Source organism: Channa argus, chromosome 14, assembly GCF_033026475.1.
Source record: "Channa argus isolate prfri chromosome 14, Channa argus male v1.0, whole genome shotgun sequence".
NCBI classification, from domain to species: Eukaryota; Metazoa; Chordata; class Actinopteri; order Anabantiformes; family Channidae; genus Channa; species Channa argus.
The window spans coordinates 5974058-5998937 of record NC_090210.1 but is presented as its reverse complement, the minus strand read 5'-3'; the positions used below and the strand labels follow the sequence as shown (position 1 = coordinate 5998937).

The 24880-nt window shown below is 38.1% G+C and overlaps 2 protein-coding genes across 5 annotated transcripts in view; one reads left to right on the top strand and one right to left on the bottom strand.

Annotated features, from left to right (window-relative positions):
* The window catches only part of map6d1 (MAP6 domain containing 1), a 7847-nt gene extending 5848 nt beyond the window's left edge, over window positions 1-1999 (top strand). The window contains exon 3 of the mRNA XM_067474450.1: window positions 292-1999. Coding sequence (XP_067330551.1) covers window positions 292-369 — 78 coding nt within the window. The 3' untranslated portion in view covers window positions 370-1999. The remainder of the gene's footprint in view (window positions 1-291) is intronic.
* On the bottom strand, window positions 1784-24880 carry yeats2 (YEATS domain containing 2). Of its 4 annotated transcripts, none has more exons than XM_067474446.1 (30): window positions 24554-24880; window positions 24140-24245; window positions 23924-24021; window positions 23732-23824; window positions 23417-23650; window positions 23110-23228; window positions 22395-22556; window positions 20974-21085; window positions 20551-20595; window positions 20302-20467; window positions 19780-20022; window positions 17873-18040; window positions 16745-16836; window positions 15881-16051; window positions 15529-15757; window positions 14887-15045; window positions 13829-13956; window positions 13010-13156; window positions 10229-10414; window positions 8784-9156; window positions 8520-8654; window positions 7744-7872; window positions 7422-7560; window positions 7018-7094; window positions 6817-6896; window positions 5523-5727; window positions 4796-5031; window positions 4597-4671; window positions 4383-4456; window positions 1784-3278 (listed from the first exon to the last, which is right to left on the bottom strand). In XM_067474446.1, exons 2-30 carry the CDS (start codon window positions 24237-24239, stop codon window positions 3164-3166), a joined length of 4290 nt encoding a protein of 1429 aa, XP_067330547.1. In that variant the 5' UTR covers window positions 24240-24245; window positions 24554-24880; the 3' UTR covers window positions 1784-3163. The 4 variants fall into 4 exon arrangements, 3 of the variants coding, with proteins under 3 accessions (XP_067330547.1, XP_067330550.1, XP_067330548.1); XM_067474449.1 differs by having other exon boundaries at window positions 7744-7869; XM_067474447.1 differs by having other exon boundaries at window positions 24706-24880.

Genomic DNA, 24880 nt, shown 5'->3' with positions numbered 1-24880 from the left:
TGGACATTTTCTCAGGACATTTATTTATTTGCTACAGCCCAGATAAACTGTGGTCACGCTTTGAGAACAGCTGCCATGAGCAAAACAGTGGAGCACTGAGCAGTAAAAGCACTGTGGTGTAGACTGCACCGTGACAGCAGACCTGATTCTTCTTGGTGGCAGAGCCCAACCAGTCTCCTCTCATTTCATGGGTCCAGTGTGAGCACCCCAGCTGCTGTCCTCTAAAGTTTAATCTCTCTGATCACCTCAGAAGCTGCTGGTATGCTTCCCTCTTTCTCCATCTTTTCTCAGGAACATCTGGTGAGGACCAAGCTCGCTCCAAACCCCTCTGCAGTCTTTCAAGGTGGATCGAGGGTCTTCAACATCTGACAATTGCTCTGATTTCCAAGCATTTTGAGCGGTTTCAGTTTTAAGGGATCAACAGGAGAATGCTTTCAATCCATTCCACCACACATGAATCTATGCAAGGGTATGTATTGGTAGGAAGCCCGTGAAGCTGGGGTGTGGAGATGGATGGACAGACACCCCCTTTTACACTACTCCGTCCCCCTCTGTTGGAAATAGGTATGCATGTAAAAAAAAGTTTTCAAACTAGCTTTATTTGTTTTTGCAGTTATAGACACAAATTTGGCTGCTCTGTATCTTCATGAGAGTGCACCTGCTGATTTGTCCTTACATTGTACAAAATGCTGAGTCTGCTACAAAACTGAATGACAAGGTGAATGCCTTGACAACTACGTTGCCCTTTAGTGTTGCTAGAAATTCGCTTGAAAATAAGTGATTTCCTCAGTATTCAATTGGTTTACTATTTGGGGAAAATACTGTTTAGTTTGTTTTTTGTAAATATGTTGTTGGAGAAATATATCATAGAATGTAAGTGAAATTATAATAAAAGAAAATTAGGTTAATAGTACTTTCTATCTGATGTCAATGGGCTCCTTTTCTTAAGTGATTTTCTCTCGTATCACACTGTTCTGGCTGTCATTAGTATTGTATGAATTGGAATAATAGTTAATTGCAATGTCACACTAAAAAAAATTGTTTGAATGTAATTACAGTAATAACACGATGCTAATGTTCTTTTGGCTGGATTGTTCTCTTTATTCAGTGCTCAAAGGTCAGCAGACAAAACTAGCTACCTGAATACAGATACTGTAATTTTGTTTATATGACATATAGTGACATAAGTGAATGGATTGTTTGTAGCAGTCAAAGCAATGACATTTGATTTGACGTAGCTTACTGGAGTGAGGCCTTTCTGAGTTAAGAAAATTCACACCTCCATATTTGTTAGGATACGCATGGAGCTAAAATTAGAAGCAAATAGCTAACTTGCCTTTGTTTAAAGTAAGCTCTAGAGAAGTGTTTCAAAACCAGGTAGGTGTTTCTCAAGTTTTTTCATTAAGAAAAAAAAGTTTCTTCATATCTCAAGTTCCATATTTAGCTGACTCTAAGAAAGAAAACAAGTAAGCATATATGCCAAATCACTAACTGTTCCTTTTAAGATTGGACTACTACTGAAAAAAAAAAAAAACACAACCAAGTGTTTCGTTTAATGCACAATAATTAGATATTAAAGCAGAAATCTAAATATTAGTATTTTACAACCTGGCTACAATAACAGCATTTCAAGATACTTTTATAATTTAAATCACCATTATAAGAGATTATTCAAATCATTGTCCACAACTGATCCTGGTTGTGTTTATGGAAATCCTGCCTTCCCAAAAAAGAAACAAAACACACAAACACACACAAAAAAAATCAACATGATAGACTTGAATTACCAATAATTTAACCAGAGTTTTCTTTATTACAAACATTTTTGGTTTGCACTGAAACATGTAAATACATGTTTGGGTTTCTTCTACACTAATTTGGTTTAACAGGCATCACAACCACTCTACACAAACTCCACCTCCAATTGTCCACTCATCCATATATTAACATAATGCAAAGCTCTACATTAAATAGAACTACAAACACATCAGTCAAAAAACACCCTCACACACATTAATTTAATCAGCTCTATGGGTCACTCCACCCACTATCCAAACATTCACTCTCTCAGACACACACACACTCACACAGACACAGTTAATACACTGCTAATTGCAGGTGTTGATATTAGATACAAAAATAAAACAGGCTTTTTGAAAACACCATCTATTTCATATTGGTCATATACACAGTGTACATTACATATTAGAGACATTATCATTGTTAAACGGGACACTTAAAAATCACCTTCATGAGTTGAAATAATGAATACATAATTGTGACGGTAATGTAATGGTAACTAACCAATTTGCTCAGTAGACTATTAACGGTTTCTTGTTTGATTGAAACTTTGGGATTAACAACTGATTTGATTTAGATGTCAGTGTGCAACTAAAAATACAAACACCTGGCCAAAACAGCAACCATTACCTCTCCTGAAGAGGCTTAGAAACTCCCTAAATGTTTTTAATTCTGGAAGCGTAAATACCTCTGCCAGCTTAATGCGGAAATACATCAAGGAAGTAATGGTGAACCACTGGTTACCATGGCAGTGGCACATTTGGAAGAATGTATGGTTTGCCTAAAGTACCAATAAGACATTATTATCAATGGGAATTTTAACACTCAGATGTTGGCCAGAGATCCTAACTTGCTGTAAGTCTCACCTCTAATGATAAACTGAATCAAGCTGCTTCCCAGTTCAGGGGGATGTAACAGCAGAACAAAACATGAGGGAGGAGACAGCTGTTTGACGCCATTACTTTGTCCCGCAAGTCACTGAAGATCTAATTCCCCATTGACTGGTTGGCTGTCAGTCAGGAAACTTCACATCATTAAAATAATTTGTTTATGAAGTTAGTGAAATTGTCAAAGCCTCTCAAATACAAAGAGTCCCACAGCACTACTTCTCACAATATATTAGGACTAAGTATTACAATATACCCAGAGTCTGGAAAAAAAAAAAAATCTGTTATTCTGCTGCTGCGAGAAGCAAGCTGAGCCCTTCTATGATCAAGTTAATAAATACAGTACATTCGAATTACTGCAAAACATAAGGCAACATGACAACATCTATATGTGAACATGTCACTCGCTCATAACCAGCAGTTCAGACAATCCTCACATCCCAGTATGAGTCAGTTACCAGCCAACATCAATTCTGTTATCCAGAGTTGTCCTTAGCCAAGTAACCCAGATGTGCGTTGGTGAGGAAATCACAGGTGGGAATGCTACAGATGGCCTGGTGGATGTTCATGGCTGTAATCTCTCTAGGAGCCCTGCAAATGCAAGTATAAAAATGCTTATGTTCTAAGCTTGGCTCAACACAGGAAATGTGTTTCAGATTGCCTGGGACACTACTAAATATTTATGACTGTTTGTCATAAACTGCTTTATATTCCGTTCTGAATAAATGCACTTAGATGTCTGTTATCTCAGTTCTGTGTCTGGCCGTCTTTCATAAAATACATAGCACAAAACTCACAAAATACTACATAGCCAGGAGAGTAGAATTGTGGTACCAGAGCATCTAATGTCTGTGACCAATCAATCAATCAATCAATCAATCACCAATTGCTTAGTATCAGCTTACAAATGCTTAGATTAACCGTAATGATGGCAATGTTAACGGTGTTTGCAGATTTATAACACAGCACAAACAACACACACTGGTGTGTTTAGAAATGCTTTGGAACCTAATCTAACATTAATCATGCTTTTATCCCCCGATATAAAAGGTAGATGCCAGATGTTATCTATCTTTATAAGTGCCCTCACAGGCACTGGATAAGATCTCATATTGTTTCAAAATTAAACATTTACAACGTAAAACTGACATTATTCAGTATTTGTATTTAAAAAATAGCTGTAGTTGTTTTTAAACTATCTAAAAAAAGAGTAAAGTATGGACTATTGGACTGTAAGGGACTATTTGTCCTTTGGGTGAATATACATTTGGAGTTTAAGCACAGTGTAGTGTGAAGGCTATGTGGGGCTGACTCAAAATAAACTCAAGTGCCTGGGTTCACTATGATGATGATGAGGCTCTGACCAACTGCAATTGTAACTCAGATGTGTTTCAGTTTGTGGTGAATAATATAGCTTTATATCACTGACAAATAAACACCTATGTTCACCACGAGTGAACAGAATTATACGTAAATGAAACAATTTATGTGTCAGGTCAGTACTGTAGTTCAATGAGTTTCTTAAACAAGTTCTTATAGAATATATTTAAAAATATTAATTGTTGTTTTGGCAACACAAGAATTTCAATAAATTGATATTCATAATACCAAATGAGCAGTTCGGATAAGTTCAGCAATAATGCACAAGTGGAAAATGGAACTCTTAAAAAAAAAAAAAACCAAAGAAAGGCTAACCTGTTCTGGGGGGATTCTGCATAGGCCCCAGCCAGAGCTTCCCTCAGGATGTCACTGGCAAACTGCTCTGTAGCCTGCAGTATGCATAGAAATAAACATAAACACACACCCAAACCCCAATTATTATTAGTCAGAGAAACAAAGTCCCTCTTACACTACAAGGTAAAACACATAATACTGTGTGCATCTCATACATGGGTATAAAGTAACTAACCTTGAGAATCATGGCCTCAACTACTGGAGCGAACACATTCTTCTCCACCTCAACTGGCTGGAAGGTTACCCTGATCTGAGAGAGACAGAGGAGTCATGATACTTGAAGACAAAGTGGTGAAGTGGAAAATTTCAGTTGCTAAGGGGATTTAAATAACAGGATGTAGTTGTTGAATTCATCAATGTATGTGGTTCCTGACCTGCTGAGCTGTTTCACTGACAAACTGGACAGAACCACAGGGGCCCAGGAAGAACTTTGGCTCTGTGTCAGCTTCTTGCTCCTCCTCTTTGACCTTCAGTTTTTGACAAGGTGGAGTCACAGAGACAATGTCGACTATTTCATTGTCCGCCTCCTCAGGTTCAGTCTTCAGCAGAGCTTGCATCTGCTCCAGCCGCACCATTAGCTCCTCAGAGCTACTCAGTGTTGACGGACACTCTGCAGACATTTACCAGGCAGTGTTAAGGCAAAAACAGTTGTTTCAGTATTCAGAATTTTACTGCAGATTTTTGATGTGTGTGCCCGTTTTCTAAAGTACTGGCTCTTTTCACCAGTTCAACAACTTGACAATTATAAATCAAAACATTTCTGCAAGGAAAGATGGGGAGAAAGCACACAGATTATCATATTATCTGGCTCTGGCAATGGTTTGAATTACTGAGCAAAGTAGCCTCATCCCTAATCCTTCAGAAATTGTCAACAATTGTCATACACTAAGGCCTCATGCACTAGAGGGGACTGCAAATACATTGGTGTGTGGACCAACTGGTAACTGTAAAGAGCTAGGCTCACACATGCAATACCCAAGGGAAAGTATTGATCCATGTTGACTTGCTGAAAACAGTCCGGAATGTGAAATCACAAAAACAAGCCAAAATAAAGTTCCTCCTGAAGAAGCTTTGCATCAAAAGCTCACACACAAAACTCACCAGGTTCATTATCTATCTGAGTGAGGATGTCTTCAATGGACTCGTCATCATTCTTGCGTTGGGGCTCAGGATCTGGTGGCGTGTAGCCTCTCTGCCGGCACCACTGCACCACCTCTCTGGTCTTTGGGGGAGAGAGAGCCTGCAAGCGTGGCGAGTGGTCCAACACATCCTGCACAACGCGCTTTACTGCCACCGCTCGCTGAAGCTACAGAGAAAGATGTCAAAATCTATTGTGTGAAACTGCAGAGTAGCTCTAAAAACCCCAAGATCTACACACTGACACACACTTATCAGCCAAAATATTTATACAAGCTGGTCAAAATACTATAGGTTTTTATAAAATATTATGTACTAATAAATGTTGACACTGCATCATCATAAAGTTAGAAATCCTGTCTATCTTTATCAATACTGATCTGGGAACCTTATTATGATCAATTACACAACGTTTTACCATAATAAGTATTGTTAAAAATAATACTTGTACATTTGTACTTGGAGAAAAATTTGGGTATTCAGCTTAGTGCCTTTACTGTATTTTTATGAAAATGAATCTCCAGTGAGATGGGAATCTCTTCACAAAACCAGGTGCAGGTTTAGGGTCAGCTCCTTCTTCCATGTTCTTATTTAAAATATTAGCTATGCACAAAATGAACCGCTATGCTGTAATTTTACGCTTTGGCATGTTCTGCTGAGTTTGGCCTGTCTACAGAGATCTCCATTCACTGCACAGGATTGCACACAGCTAATGGCGAAGACCCCCAGACCAATGGTCTATTTTTATACATAATGCTATTACATTCATGGTAAAATTTGCCTTCAAATGGGATCATTGTATGCAGTGTACAATTCACTCTGCCATGATAAAGTCGATCAAACTATATAACGACAGAGCTCAAAATGCTTCCTGAACTTGAACTTGGCGTTGCCTACCTCTCCTCCTCTCTCTGCCATGTGTGCAGAAAGGGAGGGCAGGTAAATGGGACAGAGGGAAAGGGACAGAGAGGTAAAAAAAACATTTTTTTTAACTTTAATACATTAAGTAAAATAATGTACTTACTTTCTTTTACTTGAGTAGAAATGTGTGAAAGTACTAAAGTAAATTTTCGTTTGTGTATTTGTATTTTTACTTAAGTATAAAGTAGGTTTTGAGTACTTATTATCTAATTATCCATTTGAATATTACATGTATATACATTTATTAAATTTTACAATAATTTATTGGTACTAAGAGTGTACAAAATTAACTGGAAATGTATTCATGAAGCATACAAACACAGAACAAAAAAGTCACCTCTGATGCTCTGCGCTTTCCAATATTCCAGGAATAATATTGTTCTCTTGAAGAGGCACAGAATGGATGGGAGTCATCAGCTAAACAAACAAGAATGAAATGAAACAACAAAGAGTTAAATAGCTGAACCAATACCAAAAGTATTAGCTTAGCTATATGGAGTTGGTTTTTAAGCAGAACTAGGAAGACAAACTCACTTACTCTTATCAGGCACAATGAGAGGGAACTTCTTCACTACAGCTGTCAGCAGCTGCATCATAGTCTCTATGTGCTCAGTGCTGAGAACAAGGCAATCAAAGTGTCAGATGTACAAGCAGAAATTATCCACTGAAATGCCAGGAATAGTAACTTTACTTAAAACTTTACTTAAGCTCCACTAATGTTCAAAAGAAAGAAGAAGTTTAGCAAGTTAGAAATAGATGGTAACACTATCTAAATAGCAGCAAAATAAATAAATACAGTTGAACTTTGATGATTCAGCATGCATTTGTAAAGAAATATCTTGCACCTTTCCTCTCAAGATACAAATAGCCTATTCTAAGAATCTATCTCTTAAGTAAGTGTGCATCTATCATGTTGTCAAAATAACTTGTTCTCACACATACTTAATAAGGTCTTGTGTAGCGTTATCTGCCCCCTGTTCCTGCTTGACAATGGTAGCTGCAGAGGCAATATGGACAGGAGAAGTCACCGGTGGAGATGGACCAGCCGTGACAGCTGTGCCAGCACCTGGCTCTGTCTTCACTGTGGCAACAGAGTTATAGCAGAGAAAAGTGCAACTGCATTAAAGCGACACTGCTAGTTGTCTGAAAATCTTACATTAACCCTAGGAATGACAGAAAAGGAATAAATGGATGTTGGGAATATAAATGGGAAATAATGACAGATGAGAGGAGAATGGGTGGAGTAAGGATGGGCCCCTCTCACCTTGTGCCAGAGGCAGGGCAAGGGAGGGGGAGGCTTGGCTGGCAGGATTTGGTGAGGCTCCAGCTCCAGCTGCTCCGAGGTTGGTGGACGAGGAGGAAGGAGTAGTCGAAATTGGGCCTTTAGACACTGCTGTACACAGAAGAGAACGCACACTTGGGATGGATCAATGGCCCATTAGGTAAAAAGGTACAACAGAAGAAAAATGAGAGGGAAAGGAAGATGGGCCATACAGATAATCTATACTATGTTTGAATGTCATATACAGTGCATTCATTAAGTATTCAGACAGCTCTCACTTTTTCTTAATTTATTCTAATGCAGCCTGATATTACAAAATTTTGACATGTTTTCAAATGCATGAAAAAGGAAAAACTGAAGTACCACATTGGCCCAAGTATTCAGACCCTTTGCAATAACACTTGACATTTAGCTAAGTTCCCTCCCAATTTTCTTCATTTATTGCTGAGATGTTTTCTACACCTTGACTAGAGTCCACCTTTGGTAAATTAAATTGATTGGACATGATTTGTAAAGTAAAATACATAAAGAGGCTGGTCAGGGTGTAGGAAAAAAAAAATACTTTCTGAATCTGTTATTAGGAAAGGTTCTTTTATGTTCTTGTGATAAAGTAATCTACCATATATCAATCCAGCTTCATGGTTAATTCAGCATAACTATTGTTTGTTATGTATATTGAGAATGCATTATTTTAAAGGCTGAGCACCCAGTTTATATGAACACTTATTGTCACTTTTTTGTCATAAAAGATACATTACCTTTCCCCACGGGCATAAGTATTGTCTGCAGCCCTCCAGACCCAGTGCCAACCACCAGCTGCTTAAGCTGGTTGGCAGGAATTGTTAAAACAGTCTGCTGAGAGCTAGAACCTCCAGAATGAATCTTTAGCATGCCTGAACAAAACACAATGTATTTAAAATGACATGTCGCTGTATACCTATGTAATATTGGTTCAAATAATATAATTTACATACATATTTCAACCATGTGAATAATGCAGAGACATGTTTCTCTCTACCAACCTGAAAGAGCTGCACCGCTCTTGGTCCCTCCAGCTGTTACCCCGCTGACTAATGAGGCTGCAGTGGCCAATGATGTGCCACTGCTTTTGGGCACACCCACCACAGTCCCCACTGTTCCACCCTTGGACATATTTATGAGCGACATATCAGTGATGCCTTTGGGAACGGTTACTACAGCTCCAGTTGAACTTGCAGCACTCTTTGTCGTTGTGGGAGGGTTGACAGCACCCTTAACCAAAGTGGCCACGGCAGTCTTTGAGAGGCTGATGCCGGCAGCAGCACTGGCGCTCTTAGCTGCACTAATTACTGCTGCTTGGTTGGCTGCCACAAGTAGCGATGGATGCTGAGTGGCAGATTTCCCAACATCAGCAGCCTACACAGAATGCACAGAAACACAGCTGTGACCCACGAAATGAACATACTCTTTAACGTGCTTGTCGCTCAACACAGCCAAAACTACAGCAAGACTAAAAAAGATGCTCAGTAGTGTCAACTTGAACTGAAGCCATTTACGTGACAAAGCCATCCTGACATATACAATAGCAGACAGTTCATGCAATTTAATCTGAAACCTTTTAAATTGTTTTATAGTTTAGTTTTAGCACTTCACAATAATGTATGTAACAAATCTATTTTAAAATACATAAGAAATACATAGGAAATATTGAAAAGTACTGAAAAATGTTCTAGATGGACTTCAGAGGCATTGTTAACTGCTTTACTTGGTTCTGCCCTTTTTTTTTTAGATCAGGTTACTGGTTTTATGGAAATCACAAAGACAAAAGAGTAAAGGAAACTTCTCTCTCAATTTAATTTATAATGCTGAAAGAGCTTTTTTTCTAAAACAGGAAACCCCCTCTTGTGCTTGTAACTTTATTTGTTAAGTGTTTTAAAACAAGTAGGTTGACCAAAGTGCTGTACAGCTTAAAAACAAATAAAAACGGTTGCAATAACTTTGCCAGAGAAATTAATTTTTTTCTTGCTGTTAATTACTTAATGTATTCATACTTGGTTTGTATGTTAAGTTCTTTAGGCGGTTTTTACATTTCTGTATTTCCATTTCTCAAATTAATGAGGCCTGGTCACTGACTCTCAAGCTGTAATTACCCAAATCCAGACCACTGTTGATGGACTGCTTAGGGCTTAAAACACACTATCTAAACTCTCTGCTCTTGCTGGTAAATGCACCACTGCCCTCGGTATTGCATTCACTCTAGATAAATACTGTCTTTTATGTATTTGTACTGTAGTAGCCAATATTGCATCAGTAGAACATTTAACATGCTTGTGAAGAAATGGAAAAACAATACAAATTCATCAAATGGCCAGTAGACTATTTGCAAACATGAAGTAAATATTTCAAATCGATTTTAATGCTCTTTGGTTCAAAAATTACTTTAGAACAGCTTTTAAATGGAATAAAAGTTAAAGACTGTGACACTAGCCTGTTGTTGGGTTGCTGCTGCAGTGCCGACTGAGCTGGGGGTGGAGCTAGCAGCAGTGATGACTCCACCTGTCATTCTCAACGTGGTTGTCCCGGGCTTGGACAAGTGTCCCGCTGTTGCCGCTGTCACTGTCTTGACAGAGCCATCAGACAACTTCACCTGTGTACTCTGAGAACTGCCCACCACCTGACAATGATACAGCAAAAGCAATCATCCACAATCATCCATCCAATTATTAGGGATGTCCCAATGCCACTTCTTCCCAGACTTAGTACAAGCATAAGTACTTACTTTGAGTACACACTGATACAGAGTACTGATACAAGTACTACAATGTGTTACTTTTAGTATAAGTTGTTGAACAGTAAAATCCTCATCTATTCAATGCAGTTAGGCAAATCCCACAGAAACAGAAATTCTTAGGTGTTCTTCTGTCAAACAAATTATGTCGGCGACCAGGGTTTATAAAATGGAATAACTTTAGCTGAAAAGAAGAAAAGAAAAGGAAAAAACAAACAAACAAACAAAACAAAGCACAGACTTAGAGTGAGATCTTGGATAGAGAAGGGCAAACAACATAGACGTTAGAGCCCACAGAGGAATATGAAGGTAAAATAGCTTTTTAAAACAAAGCAAACTTCAGATAATATTGTACTTACTATATATAACTGTGGCTGATGTTAGCTGCAAATATTAAGAATTTTTTAAAATATCTTGGGAAACACAAGTATAAATGTAACTAGATCTTGAGAGTTTATCATAGCAGAGCCTGCATTTGGCTTTACTTTTGTCATTAATTATTTTAAAACAGCTTTAAACCACATACATTTTCCACCTCTGGCTCTAACTTTAGGTGTTAACATGGTAACTGGTGCAGAGAAGTTTTACGAGTACAAGCACTCAAAGGCAGGATCAGGCCCAATGCCCAATGCTAGCACTGGCATCGGGACATCCCTAACAGCAATCCACCTGTTTACACAAACTGCCAAGGAAAAAAATTGGAAACAAGGAAACAATTTATTTGCAAATAAACTGTTTCAGAGTAAATCAATTGGAATTTTCTTCCAGACTTTGACAAACCCATAAATTTTCCTTAGAAATATGGTCAACATATTCATTAAAAACTCTGTAAAACTGTACACATTATCCCACATTATTTGTATTAATTAGAAATATCAAATCAATATAAACCAGCTTCTGCATATTTTCAGCAAGCATCTAGCGACAAAAAATGAAAACAGCTACATGGTTACATAAAGGGAGAGAGATTAAACTGCACTGGGCGTTTGTCCTTCTACAGGCCTGCAGCTTAATAGCGAATGAGGCCTAAACCAGCTGCTGCTTGGTCCTTAACTGTTAAAAGCAGCCACTCACTCATTTACAATGTTGTATATAATGACAATAAAAAAAAAAGAAACAAGAATATAGTTTGTGTTGTGTTTGTCCATGATCAGTTTTAAAAAATTCCTCTCAAATTCCTAATTTCTTTAAAAACGTACAATAGGTATTCTTAAATTTGTCTAACTATTTTAGCCATTGTTTGAAATAAACATTGTATTTTTTTTGTTTTTGTGATATAACTGAAATCATAAAAATTACTGACAGAGGGAACCAAAGCAGGATAGGAAAGTGGGTGTTAAATCAGGCAACTTGATATTCAATCTGTAAAATTGTAAACATTTAGCATGAAGCACACATGATTTCCACAGTGATGCCTAGACAACAATAATTTTGCTCTCTCTGACCATTCAAAGGTATGGTGCTTTGCATAGAAATCTAAAAATATGTATTAACATCTCAATGGCAAATACAGAATAAATAAGTATATCTTTCAATTATTTATCTTATCTGCAATAAAACAGATGGGAGTGTCGTGTTAAGACATACAGCCTATTGTTGTCACATACTGACAAAGTCTAAAGACAAAATAAAGATGGTTTGCAGTATTAAGTAAGAAGAGAATCAAGAAAAACATACAAGATCAGGTAGAAGGCAAAAGACAAAAAAGACAAAAGACATTCAAATGCAAAGTTCTTAGAACTGTACAGATCCCTTTGTGTCAATCAATGAAAAAAATAGCCAGTTAATATAAGACAGAACTTGAAGATCCTAATATCAACCTGGCTTTTTGGGACACAAACGTGAAAACCCATTACTGCTTCTATCAACATAATCGACATAATCAATTAGATAAATACGTTACATAGATTTACGTGGCATCACAAGTAAGACGTAAGATGGCTGTGTCAAGTGACAATCCACTGATGATCATCTAAAGTATAGGGGTATTTTAAGCAAAGACCAAACAACATGGTGATCTGTGAGCTCTGCTAATTGTTTTACTTCTTTTGCTGCTGAATTGCTACATGTAGATTGCACCACATTCCTTTAACTGGAACCAGCTCCTACTTTAATTATATTGTGGAGAGAGACTATCCTGTAAAACGCAGATTATCAGTTAAGACTGGCCTATTTTTTGCTTGAGGAATAACAGCCAGCAGTGCATACCCTGTCATATTTTATTGTTTAAAGAGAAGATGACTGAATAAAATATTGAAACATAAATAACTGATGAATTTTATTTTTAGTAAATTTATTTTTATATTAATTAAAATGATTTAAAAAATCTTATTGTAAAATAATTTATAGATTAATCGAAAAAATAATTGATATATAAGACACCCCAAAAATTATTGTTAGATGCAGCCCTACTTTCATTAGTGTCAATAATTGTAGAGGTAACGGTAAAGTACTGCCCCAAGACACATTGCCCGTATTTACCTGAGCCAGAATGGCGGCTTTCTGGCCAGCTGTCACACGGATGGCCTGCTGGGTAACAAGTGCTGGAGATGACGCTGTGTGCCCTGCTGAACTGGAACCTCCCTGCTTTCCTGAGCCCTGTGCCGGCTGACCAACTAAAAATGTACCCTGGGAATATTAAACAAATAGAGTTAGGGATCAGGTAGAGATCCAACACCTTATAATGATTACTGAATTAAAAGTCACCATAATTATTATGGTCTAAATTGAGGCAGATAAACCAGGCTGCATAGTCCAATCTAGTCTTAAGGCTATGATTACCATGTGGCCTATATTGCACATTAAGATGTGTCAGGTTACATTTGTATAATGTAAATAGAACAGCAAATATGAGCATGGAAAATACTCATTGGTTCTAAAAAAAAATCATTAACCTTTAAGCTATTAACTGGTGTGTGTGTTGTTTTGAGAGATGTACTGTATATAATAAATAAAAAAAAAAACTATGTAGAAAAATAAATTTATCCCTAAAGATTTATTGTCAACAAACATGGCCCTAATCTAAACTTTATATTTAGGTGGAAACCTCAGTAGACAACGTCATTATGTGCGATTGGCTAAATGCACAGTCCGCACTGTTCTAAAGCTGACTGCAGCTCTTCAAACTTTACTACAAACATGTTATCAAATCAAACCACTCAAATATTATGTAGAAACTGGTATAACAACAACTAAAAGATAATCAGAGATCCACAAAGTATAAAAGACATCAAAGAAAAAACTGTTATACCAGGGTATGCATGTAATATTTGTATTACAAGTAAACACATTTCTACCTACCTGTGGGGTCTGTTTAAGGATATAAGATGTGTAAGAGAGGTTGGAAGGCAGACTGCTTGAAGAGGAAGAGGAGGCAGTGGTCTGAGAACCCCCAGCGCCTGCTGAGGAGCTGCTCTGGGACTGCTGACCTAAATTACAGACAGACATTCATGACAGTCATTTACACATTAGTCTGATATTTGATAAACATTCTTGTTATTCTTTATTCCAAATCACAGCTTAGTTTATTATTTTATTCTTTTATTTCAGCAAACTTCAAATAAGGACTAGACAAGTATTGTTGGTTTACAGTTGTGTAATTCACATTTTAGGAAAGAAAAAGAAATCATGATGCTGCTAATTATGCTAATCTATTTATTCTCACTGCTATTTCACATAAAATATGCTGTGAGAGATTATATCTGGCAGTACACATTAAATACTAATGTGTTAAATACTAATAGAAAGAAACATGACTATGATTGACTCACTTGGCCAGGAGATAGTACACAGTAATCAGTATGCCTCAAGTTGACGAGTCACGTCAAAAGGTTTTTTACTTCTCCCAAAATGAATAATCAGGTTAATGCAATTAAATTTAAACAGAGATGTAGACAACTTCAGCTAATTTGGAAGAATACATCAAAGTAAAAGGCTTTCTGGCTCTCCAAGAGATGGGAAACACTGAGAATATACTAAAAAGAAAGCATTTCTACATTCAAATATTAAATATGTCCAAATTGAAGTTAATTTTATATTTCCCAAATGTACATTCAGATAATTGCTTAAATAATTCAGTACTTTAAGTGATAAAGACAGGTTTAAAGTCTTACAGCTACAATACCCAACTTTGGGAATCAAGCTAGTCAACATGAAACTGTTAAAATGAGTGACCAAGAAGTACAATAGAATATGGTTTGTCTTAAAAGAGCTTGACAAGAGTGTATCAGAGTGTGTCACAGACACATAAGGAATAATCAGTTCGTAGTCATTTGGCCACAGCCAAATGACTATGAACTGAGAGTAAGTTGTTTTCCAGTGCCTTGTTTAAAAATGATAAGGGATGTAACAGGTCTCACTTGCACTGGATGCTCTGAGAATTGCTCCCTGTGGAATGAGAAGCAGCTTCCCCTTCCCTGAAGGGTTCTTACTGTTGGTGGTCAGGTAGAGTTTGGTTCCTGGAGGCAAATTGGCCAGATTGGCCAGATTGTTGGCTGGCAACTGAAGAGTAGCCATTACTATGGACATACAAACACAAAGGTTAATTTTACGAGACTATTCCAATATTAAAAGAATAGAAAACCTATGTCTGGTTAATCTATAATAATTTTGCAAGAATTTGGGTACAAGTCAGAGCAGAGGTTTCACAAAAATGGATTCTTTGGTATCAAGTAGCTAATAAATTCTAAGAACACAGCTGTATTTGTTTTCTATGGTACCAATGGCCACAGGAAGTACCACAGTTGCTGCCAAAGAATGTGATTTGTCTGCTAAGACACACATCCAGATCTGTATAAAGAATTCAAGTGAAATTTGATATAGATAACATAGTGTCAAAATGTTCCTATCTTTAACTGCTGCTGACAGAGGCTAATGCTATCTTGTTTAGACTAACAAACTCATAGTTCATAATGTGAGTTGGGTCCTGCCCTCCCACCAGCATATATGTGATATATATATATATATGTGAGAGAGAGAGAGAGAGCGAGAGAGACTCTGACCTCCAGTCTTTCCACTTGGACCTCCGGCCACCTTAACAGCAGCCTGCTGACCAGAGATGCCACTAGTTCCGCTAACGATGGCTTTAGCAACACCCTGAGCCAAAACCTGCTTCCCACCCATCACCTTAGAGACAGAGGGGTTGCCCTTGGCAACCAGAATCTGTCCGCTGCTAATAGCCACCTGTTTGACGGCAGACTGAAGTGTTGAGCTAACAGGAATACCCAACATCTAATAAAAGTAAGAGAATAAGCAAATTTAGGTATAGAAAAACAATAACTTATGAAAACACATGTATAACATTTGCAATAAACTATTGACATAATTATGTGAGTGTATTTAAGAGAGACTGACCTTGCCAGTTGTGGCCCCCGCTGCCTGTTTCTGGGCTGACACAGAGATCATGTGACCTCCCTTTACTGCGACAAACTGGTGTGATGTAGCGGCAGGTTGCTGCTGGCTGGTTACTGTGGAAACCATCTGCTGTTGTGCAGAAACTTCCCCCGGTTCTTGCTTGATAATAACCTGCACAAATGAGTGCACATGGAGAGAAATGATAGTAACATGAGAGATTTATTGCACTGTAGCCACCAGAAGTTGTAGATACTGCCGGCTAGTACACATGGTACATTTTACTCTCTAAAAAAAAAAAGCTTAATTAATTTTACTGTAAATTTAAATATTTTAGACATATACTAGGGTAAATATAGCAAGGTAGGAAACAGAGATATATTACTTAGAACAGATTTTTGAACATCAGCACCATTATTTATCTATCAAGGAATGTTTTTATTCCCCCTCGAAATTGCAGATGTAGAGTGAACCAATTAGAATAGAGAGTACCACTGTGATAAAACAGAAATGTTAAAAGAAATTGGTTTTCATTCTTTGTGGATAATAATGAGTATGTAGGAGTGGGACGTTTTTACAGCAGGGACTGATACTGAGTATAACAAAACCATGCAATCCCCTCAGCAAAGCTACCCACACCCACTCTTATGTTCAGAGTGATGTCCCACTTAAATAGCTTGCCAAAGCACTCACATCTGCTGAAGAGAGCACCTTGGCCTTCTATTAATATCACACTGTTTTGTTAAAGACACAGTTTCTACAGGGATAGACTGGGCAAGTAATAAAACAGAATAATAATGATAAAAAAATACAACTTTGCTCATATTAATTCACGTTCAAGACAGCATTAAGATTCTAATAACTCACCTTCACTCCTGATGAGTGTAAAGTGCCAGTGTGAACTTTGGGGCCTGGAGAACGAGTCCCTTGAGCAGCAGACTGTTTGACTGAGGGACTTCCTGTAGAGTAATTACACAGAAACACACAATGTGTGTAGAATAGGAGACTATACTTATTATGCTCACTGCTGTTCAAGTCATTCATTCCACAGACATCACGGCCTTTGTAGTGCCATTTGACAATTTTCTATCCAGGTTACTGAATGTGGATGTTAAGGCTGAGCTTGAACTCCAGCATTTACTCCACGGGAATGTGTGTGACAATGTGTATTGTCACACACATCCTCTTAATATCAATGCAAAATTTCTGTCTTCCCTAGGGCATTAATTTTTCCCCCCAGGATTGGTGAATCTGCAGCAACTCCCACTTTAACTTCATCTAGCTTGATAAAACATCACTTCATAGCACCTCAACCCTCAGGCCAGATCTGGTTGAGCTGTGCATTTGTGAAGAAAGTGTAGGAGTGGCTGAGTGGGTGAGAGAGTGAGAGAGTGAGCATTTAAGGGAATGAGCTGCTAAGTGGAATAGGAATGAATGCTGAAAATGTCAGGAAGTAAACACAATAGATTAAGTGACGTAAGATAACTCCATGCACACATGAAGTGCCAACTTGCTTCATTTAACAGTGAATTGAATTCTCTTTACAGATGGGTTCACCTTTTGCACATTGTTAAATACATACATGAACACATACAAAGTTTGTTTTGAGTAGGAGATCTCATCCACGTAATCTGGCCAAGAGACACAGTAGCTCAGTCGCCATAGAAACCTCTCATCTAACTCTAGAACTGGTGCAAAACAAGAAGAAACAAGAGACACCAGGACACAGAATGACAAAGAAAAAAGAATGGGTAAGAGCTAGATAAGGGGTAAAAGGGGACAAGCAAGGAAAAAAGAACCAAAATAAAAAGAGAGACAGGCAGTGAGGACGGGGATGTCTAGAGGTTATTGTTCATCATGTGCTCTGCTTTAAAGTACATTCTTCACAGCCATTTTTATATTCTATGTGGGTGGCGCAGACAATACTCCTCGATTTTGTTGTAGGTCCACTTTCGAATTCAAGCAGGACTTTGACATTGAGTAGGAGATATGTACCTGTGGAGGCGGCAGATGAGGAAGCCATGGTGATCACTTGCCCTGGCTTGTCAACAATGATATAAGGATTGTTGAGCACTGATGAAGAGCTCTGTTTGCTGTGGGCAGGGGTGGAGGTGGTGGGGGTTCGAGGTAGTGGGGAGTGGCTTGGGGTGGAGATTGGAGATCCTAATATGGAGAAAGTACAACGGCTATTAAAACACTCTTTAAAAAGGTGCTAATAACAACTTGGGATGGAAAAGACTTGCTGGGATCTAGTCCAAATATAGTGTTTTTGGTATAATGAGATTTGTATTCTTTTAACTTTTTAAAACACAATACTAGGTTTTGAAATAACATAAGACAATGAATTGATACACAATATTCATTTTTATAACCTTAATATGAAATAAAAACTAATATCTATATGTTCTTTGGATCCCACCCCCTCCAAGCAACTGCACCCACACTAATACCATTACACAAATCATAATACATTTCTCACCAAAGGCACGTTTACTAGTTATTTAAGAAGGCTTGACTTAGATTTTTGCTTGCCTTGTACCTCACTTGTAAGTCGCTTTGGATAAAAGCGTCTGCTAAATGACTAAATGTAAATGTAAATGTAAGAAGGCCCAGATTATGCCACTGCTTAAGACTACTCTAGACTCTTCCCTTGATGAGAATTACAGACCTGTCTCTCTTCCTCCATTACTGGCCAAGACCCTTGAACCAGCAGTCTTGATCAACTCTCAGATTTTCTTTCTCAGAACAACCTCCTTAAATGTCAACCGGTCTGGCTTCAAGACTGTTCGCTCCACAGAAATGGAACTCATGAAGGTCATGGAAACCCTGCAAAAACTGTGGCTCTGTCTTCTGTCTTAATTCAACTTGATCTATCTGCAGCCTTTGAAACAACCACCAGATTCTTGACTCTCTGGAAAATCTCAGACCTGGCTTTGGTCTTACTTATCTGGATGAACTTTAAAGGTATGTTGGCAAGGGAACTTTTGTAACTCTCACAGCCTTTCCAATGCTGTGCCACAGGGCTCAGTTCCCTTTCTTTCCCCATCTGTAGCTGTATCTCTGAGTTCTGTCATCCGCTCTCATGGTTTTTCCTATAATTGCTATGTTGACGACACACAACTTTTCTTGTCCTTTGCACTGGAAGATCCCACTGTCTCATCAAACATTTCTTTTCATCTTTCTGACATCTCTGCTTGGATAAGAGAAAGATATCTTCAACTCCACCTTTCCAAGACAGCAGTTCTAGTCTTCCCAGCAAGACCTCAAACACAATATCAGGATCAACACAGGGTCTTCAGTGATTGTCTCCACTATGTCTGCTAGAAAACTGAGGGTCATCATCAACAACTGACACATCCTGACCACTTTTTTAGGGCATGCATATTTGCACTCTATAACATCAGAAAGATCACACCTTTCTTATTTCTCAGACCAACTTATTGTGTAGGTGCTAATCATATCATATCTTGACTACTGCAGTGCCCCCTTGACTAGGGCAATGCTTTAAGCATGCACAATCTAAACCCCTTCAGTTTGCTTTAATGTTTTTGTCTCAGATTTTTGTACCTCACTTTTGAGTCACCTTGGATAAAAGCATCTGCCAAATGACTAAATGTGATATGAAATAACAGACGCTTTTCTATTGTCAAATGATATATATCATCATATTGCACAGACCTAAACAATCAGTATTTCTTAGTAATGTTCATATGATACTTGCAAAAAGCCAAAAAAAGTTTAACAATTATTTACAGGTGATTATCAGGTGAAAGGATTTTTTGCACTTTGTGTTTCTGTATTATGAATGACAAAATACAGATTCTTTATTAAGACTGTGGCATGTAAAACAATGAAACAATCATCAGACAGCTGTGAAACAACCACTGTTGGGAGACAGTTACCTGACACAATTTTACAGCTCATTGTGATTGGCTGAAATGACTTCCCAGGAGACTCAGCAGGACTGGGTGGCTGTCCTTGTGGGACAATCTTACAGCTTGTTGTGATAGGTTGGAAGGCGGAGTTTCCATGGGAACCCAGAGTGATCCTATCACTAGCTTTGGGTCGGGATGGGGTACGTTCACCAGCAGTGAGGCCCGTGTTATGGCCCTCTGTGGATCTCCCCATCTCTGCTTTGATTAAACCTGGGAGGAGAATGAAGAGTACAGATCTTGCTATTTCAACTTCATCTGGTGTAGTGATGTATATTCTGTCACAAAGTGATACGGGTAACACAGGTGACTGTACATTTCAACAAGGAGCTTTTAATTTCAATTTTTTACTTTAACTTAGAGAGGGGATAAAAAAGACTTGGTCAAGTTGGTTAAGTGTAATACACTTAACAGTTAAGTAAGATACCCTAATACCTCAAGCGTATAAATACATTTCAATATCACAAACAAAAGGATTGTTTTGGTGTGTACCTTTGTCTACGCTGTGATCATGTGATACCGGCGAACTGGGTGCGTAATCTTGGGGCATAGAGGTGCGTGGCATGGGACTGGCTGCTTTGTAAATCACCTTGGAGGAAGAGGGCTGAGGAATATAGTCCTCCCCAAGAGAGTTCCTATGGAGCTCAACGTCAACCACCTGAAACAAATATAACTTACAATCAGAGTATAGCTCAAGAAAAGGATATATTACATTAAACACAGTGAGTTTTTATAACTTACCGTTTCTGCCCCAAGAGTCTGCAGGCCAGTATATGTTCTATCCAGCTGTTCAGCAGAAAGGAAGGAAAAAACATACAGCTAGTAAAGTAGACATAATAACTATTGCAATGACCTACATTGTCACATCTGATGTTCGCATAAAAACGAGCTTTTTGTCACATAGGTAGGTTTGTTTAACCTAAAATTAGTGTTTGTGTTGGGTTTTACCAAATAAATAATTAAATAAATAGATAGATCAATCGATCGATCGTAAATTACTACTAGGCTCCTGTAAGTTATCTAAAGTACTACAGACTCACCATAAAAGGGACATAATGAAAGCATTTAGAGATTTAAAGGTTGGTTTAAACTGCAAATGGAAAAATACTTTTCAGTCTGAAGAGAAAAACAAGCAGATTAATGTGGTTCCTGATATTGTCTGACCTTTAGCTGGTGGATGATGTCAATACGTTTGTTGCGAGGGTCTTTGAAGTGGATCTGGATCCTCACAGGAAATTCCCCCCAACCTCGACGTGTTAAATGAAAGGGAGGCTCACTGAGAACAAATACATTGAAAAAGCCTTTCATAACAGAATTAAAATTCAAACAAGGAGTTAAAAAAAGGATGTATTACAATGACTTAATGACAAAATTCTAAGCTTTCATCCTGGTTTCTGATTCAGAATGAGTTAATGACCTCTTAATATCAATGACTTGAAGGTCTCCTATCTTCTTTCCCTTGGAAGTGTGACGTGTTTTATTACTACTTAACTACTTAAGTAAGTCCATATTGTGTGTATTCAAGTAGTACACCTTATAAGTGACAATTTTTTTGTTGTTGCTTTTATGTCATCCTCTCTCCTCTCTGTAAGAGAGCATTGGGTCTGGGTTATGTACTAAGGGAATCAAGTGGAAATGGGGGGGCTTGTGTGTGGCTGCCACAGCAACGTGAGTGCCTTGTCAGGTCAAACAACTAGAGAGCTGATGGAAGAGATAATTTATTTAGACACCACGGCAAATTTAAATTCCTTTACTACTTTTAGAGGATAAAAGCGAAAAAGAGACATCTTAATCACAGAACACACCTCAGCACTCAGGACTAGGGCAAGCCCTTAAAAATACATGTTTTTTAAAAAAGATTACTTTGTGTGTATGCTTTGGGTGTGCTCACTATGAGTCATGTTGATCTTGACTCCTAGTCTGACTCATTATGTACTGAATGATGTCACAAACACCACCTAAGACGAGTATATATACACAATCTGCAAAATGGACATGTTTTTTCTTAGTCTAGACAAAAGCCATTGCACGATTTACCTGAAGCATTATTCAGAGGCAAACATTATCTTTTTAAATTTAAGCTATGAGTGATACCTGCCTAGATGATCTCCATGATCATATATCCACAAGGGGGCACTGTTAATTAAAGAATTTTCATATCAGTCTGGTAACTGCTGAGCCTGTACACAGATTGTGTGATTATTAGCCAGCTGCATTAGCAATTGGTTGTTGTAATGCTGATCTATAAGTTCTTCTTAATTAAACATCAGCTGACAAATACAGTCTCCTATGCATTAGGGGGATTATCCAAAACTGCTTCCATAGATCCATCAATTTGGTAGGTTGTGTGTGGAAAGAGGTGAAGCAAACTACTCACCTAAAATAAAAATGTAGTTCTGGATGTAAATAACAACAAAAGTTGGCCAGTGGCGGTAACTGTTAATTGGAACAAGTCTGTACCCATTGTTCTGACTTCCTATTGTTGCCTCAAGTAACTTATTTCATCAGAAAATGTGTATATGACTGAACATTGTTCACAAACACTTTTCTCTCATTCAGTATTTTTAAAACAAACTGGTACAAACCTGACTTCCACTAGATCGTTTGGTTTGTAGCTGGGATGCAAAAAGAACCAGACTTTCTTTACAAAGTGGTCTATACTTGGTTCTCTTCTGGAGCCTCTGACGTACACCATCCACTTATGGGTAGACTGGTCATTTTCTTCCCGCTTGTCAGGTGGAATGTACCTGAATGTTAGAAAGAAAAAAACAACAACAACTAAAACGTATAAGGAACTGGTCTTAATTGACAAAAGGGATAATGCAACAGCAAAGAAAAGTTGGCGATAAAAGGCGCAGATCCAGCAAATGAGCTGCATTTTCCATTTACCCGTGGTCAACTGCTCACCAAAACCTGAAGTCAATTTATGTTTTTTACCTCATTCATAGCTTACACCTATCAGTAACTTTTCAATTCATTTCTGAAATGTGACTCTGGTCCACTTTAAGTGGTATTAGTATACCAAAGTTTATATAGCAAAGTTTACCAAAATAGTATGATGTTATGGCTTTGAAACATTTTGACTTGTGATTCATTAAATTAAGGTAATTTCTGTTTGTGATCTGCAACCCCTTCAAATGTTTATAAAAAAAGAATAAGAAATGAAAAACACTGTAATATTATCTTCAATCACCAACAAGCTAATCACTCCTCCCTAGCTTCTAAATTAAAAGTACATGTTACAATATGCAGAATCAAAAAGATGACTGAAGTGAAACATATTGTATATTCATCACGTACTTGGATACATTCCCCACTACTATTGTCTTCTTTGCGTAGAGTCTAGAGGGTTTGTCTCCAGTAGAGTGATAGGTCACCCTCTGCTCTGCTTCAATGGATGATGGCACACCAAAAGTGTCCTACGACAAATAATGCAGAATGACAGGCAGAATCTGGTGGTTCACTGTGTCAAAGGCTACAGATAGATCAAGCTGGATTAAGACAGAAGACAGAGGCACAGTTTTTGCAGACAGACATGACAGGCTTTATGAAACCCACTCAAAAAACAAAAAAAAGCTATCAATGAGTATCTGTAACTTGACCTTACTTTGCCAGTATTACGACCAGGTCTGCGCTCCTGCCTGCTGTTTTCCTCTTTCCATGCTCCTTCTCCATCCCTTTCAGCCCCCTCTCCTTGATGTGAGAGAGACTCGGACTCGGAGTGGACCAGAGATGGAGTCTCAGACCCTTGGTTGAGGGGGGAAGAGGAACGTGACGGGGACTCGAGGAACCGGCGAATGGCTGGATGGTTCAGCATGGCTAGGTCACTCTTAGAGGCATGCTAAGATACAGAAGAGACACTGACGATCAAAACCATGGTTGGATTTCATTCCTACTCAATAAGCAGGATATGTAAACTTACCTCTGGAAGCTTTGACATCCCAACATTGGCATAGTAATTGGCAACTATGCACGCCCTTAATTTATCCATCATTCTTCTGGCTTCATTAAGTCGCTGCAAAGCATTGTAATGCAATTAACCAAAAACTCTGGTCAAAATGGCAAACATGCGAACAACTTCTTCACAAGCAAAGACACATTTTAAATATCATACCTGACTTATCACATCTATTTCATGCTCTTTGTTCTTCATCTCCAAGGAAAACTGCTCCTTAATGATGGTTTCAATCTTCTGCACTGTTGCTTCACGTGCTGTTAATGTAGAAATACAGGAGAAACCAAGAATCAGCAGAGTAAATTACATTTAGTTGATAAATGTCACAACATGTTGAGCAGATCAACGGTCTCTGGGATCATAACATGAACTTACCATTATGTTCAGCCGCTTTGTTTCTCTTACTATTTTGAATGAGCGAAATGTCCTCGTAGTCGGGATCACTGCCTTCAATTTTCCTTTTAAATCCTGCCATGACTACCTTTAAAAAAGAAACCGAATAAAAACAAATGCAACATTAAAACAGCTCATGTTAGCTAACTACACCTATAACCAGTTGCAATGACACTGAATTAGCCAGCTAGCCGCGTAACTAACAGTGAGTACAAAACAATCAATGCGCCCAGTCAATTTTAACCAACTAGCTAGCTAGGTAGCTTTGTTATGCTAACATAACTGACCGGGCTAACAGACCCTCTACCACCTAGCATGTGGTTAAACAGTTGTCATATTATTTGAGGAAATAAAATGTATCCGCTAAGTTCATATTAACAAAATAATCATTCTTACTCAATCGTATTGTGTCTCACGACGGCCGTGTGCTAACGCTACGTGCAGCCAGTAACGTTGTAACATTAGCAACAGCTAATATTGTCGCTAATATTGCTAACGTTAGCACACGTTTGTAGATACCGCTCCAATTTGTATTAATGCCGACTTACGAGGCTGCCTTGTACTGTGGACCGGCGTTTCTTTGTGCAGCGTGTCTTAACTCATTGACAACATACCCTTAGCGTTATACTATATTAATCTTATATACTCTGGCTTAGTAAATGGCTAGCTAAATCTCGAGGTGGCCAAGGAAGCTAAAATGTGGACAGTTAGCCGTGCACTTCC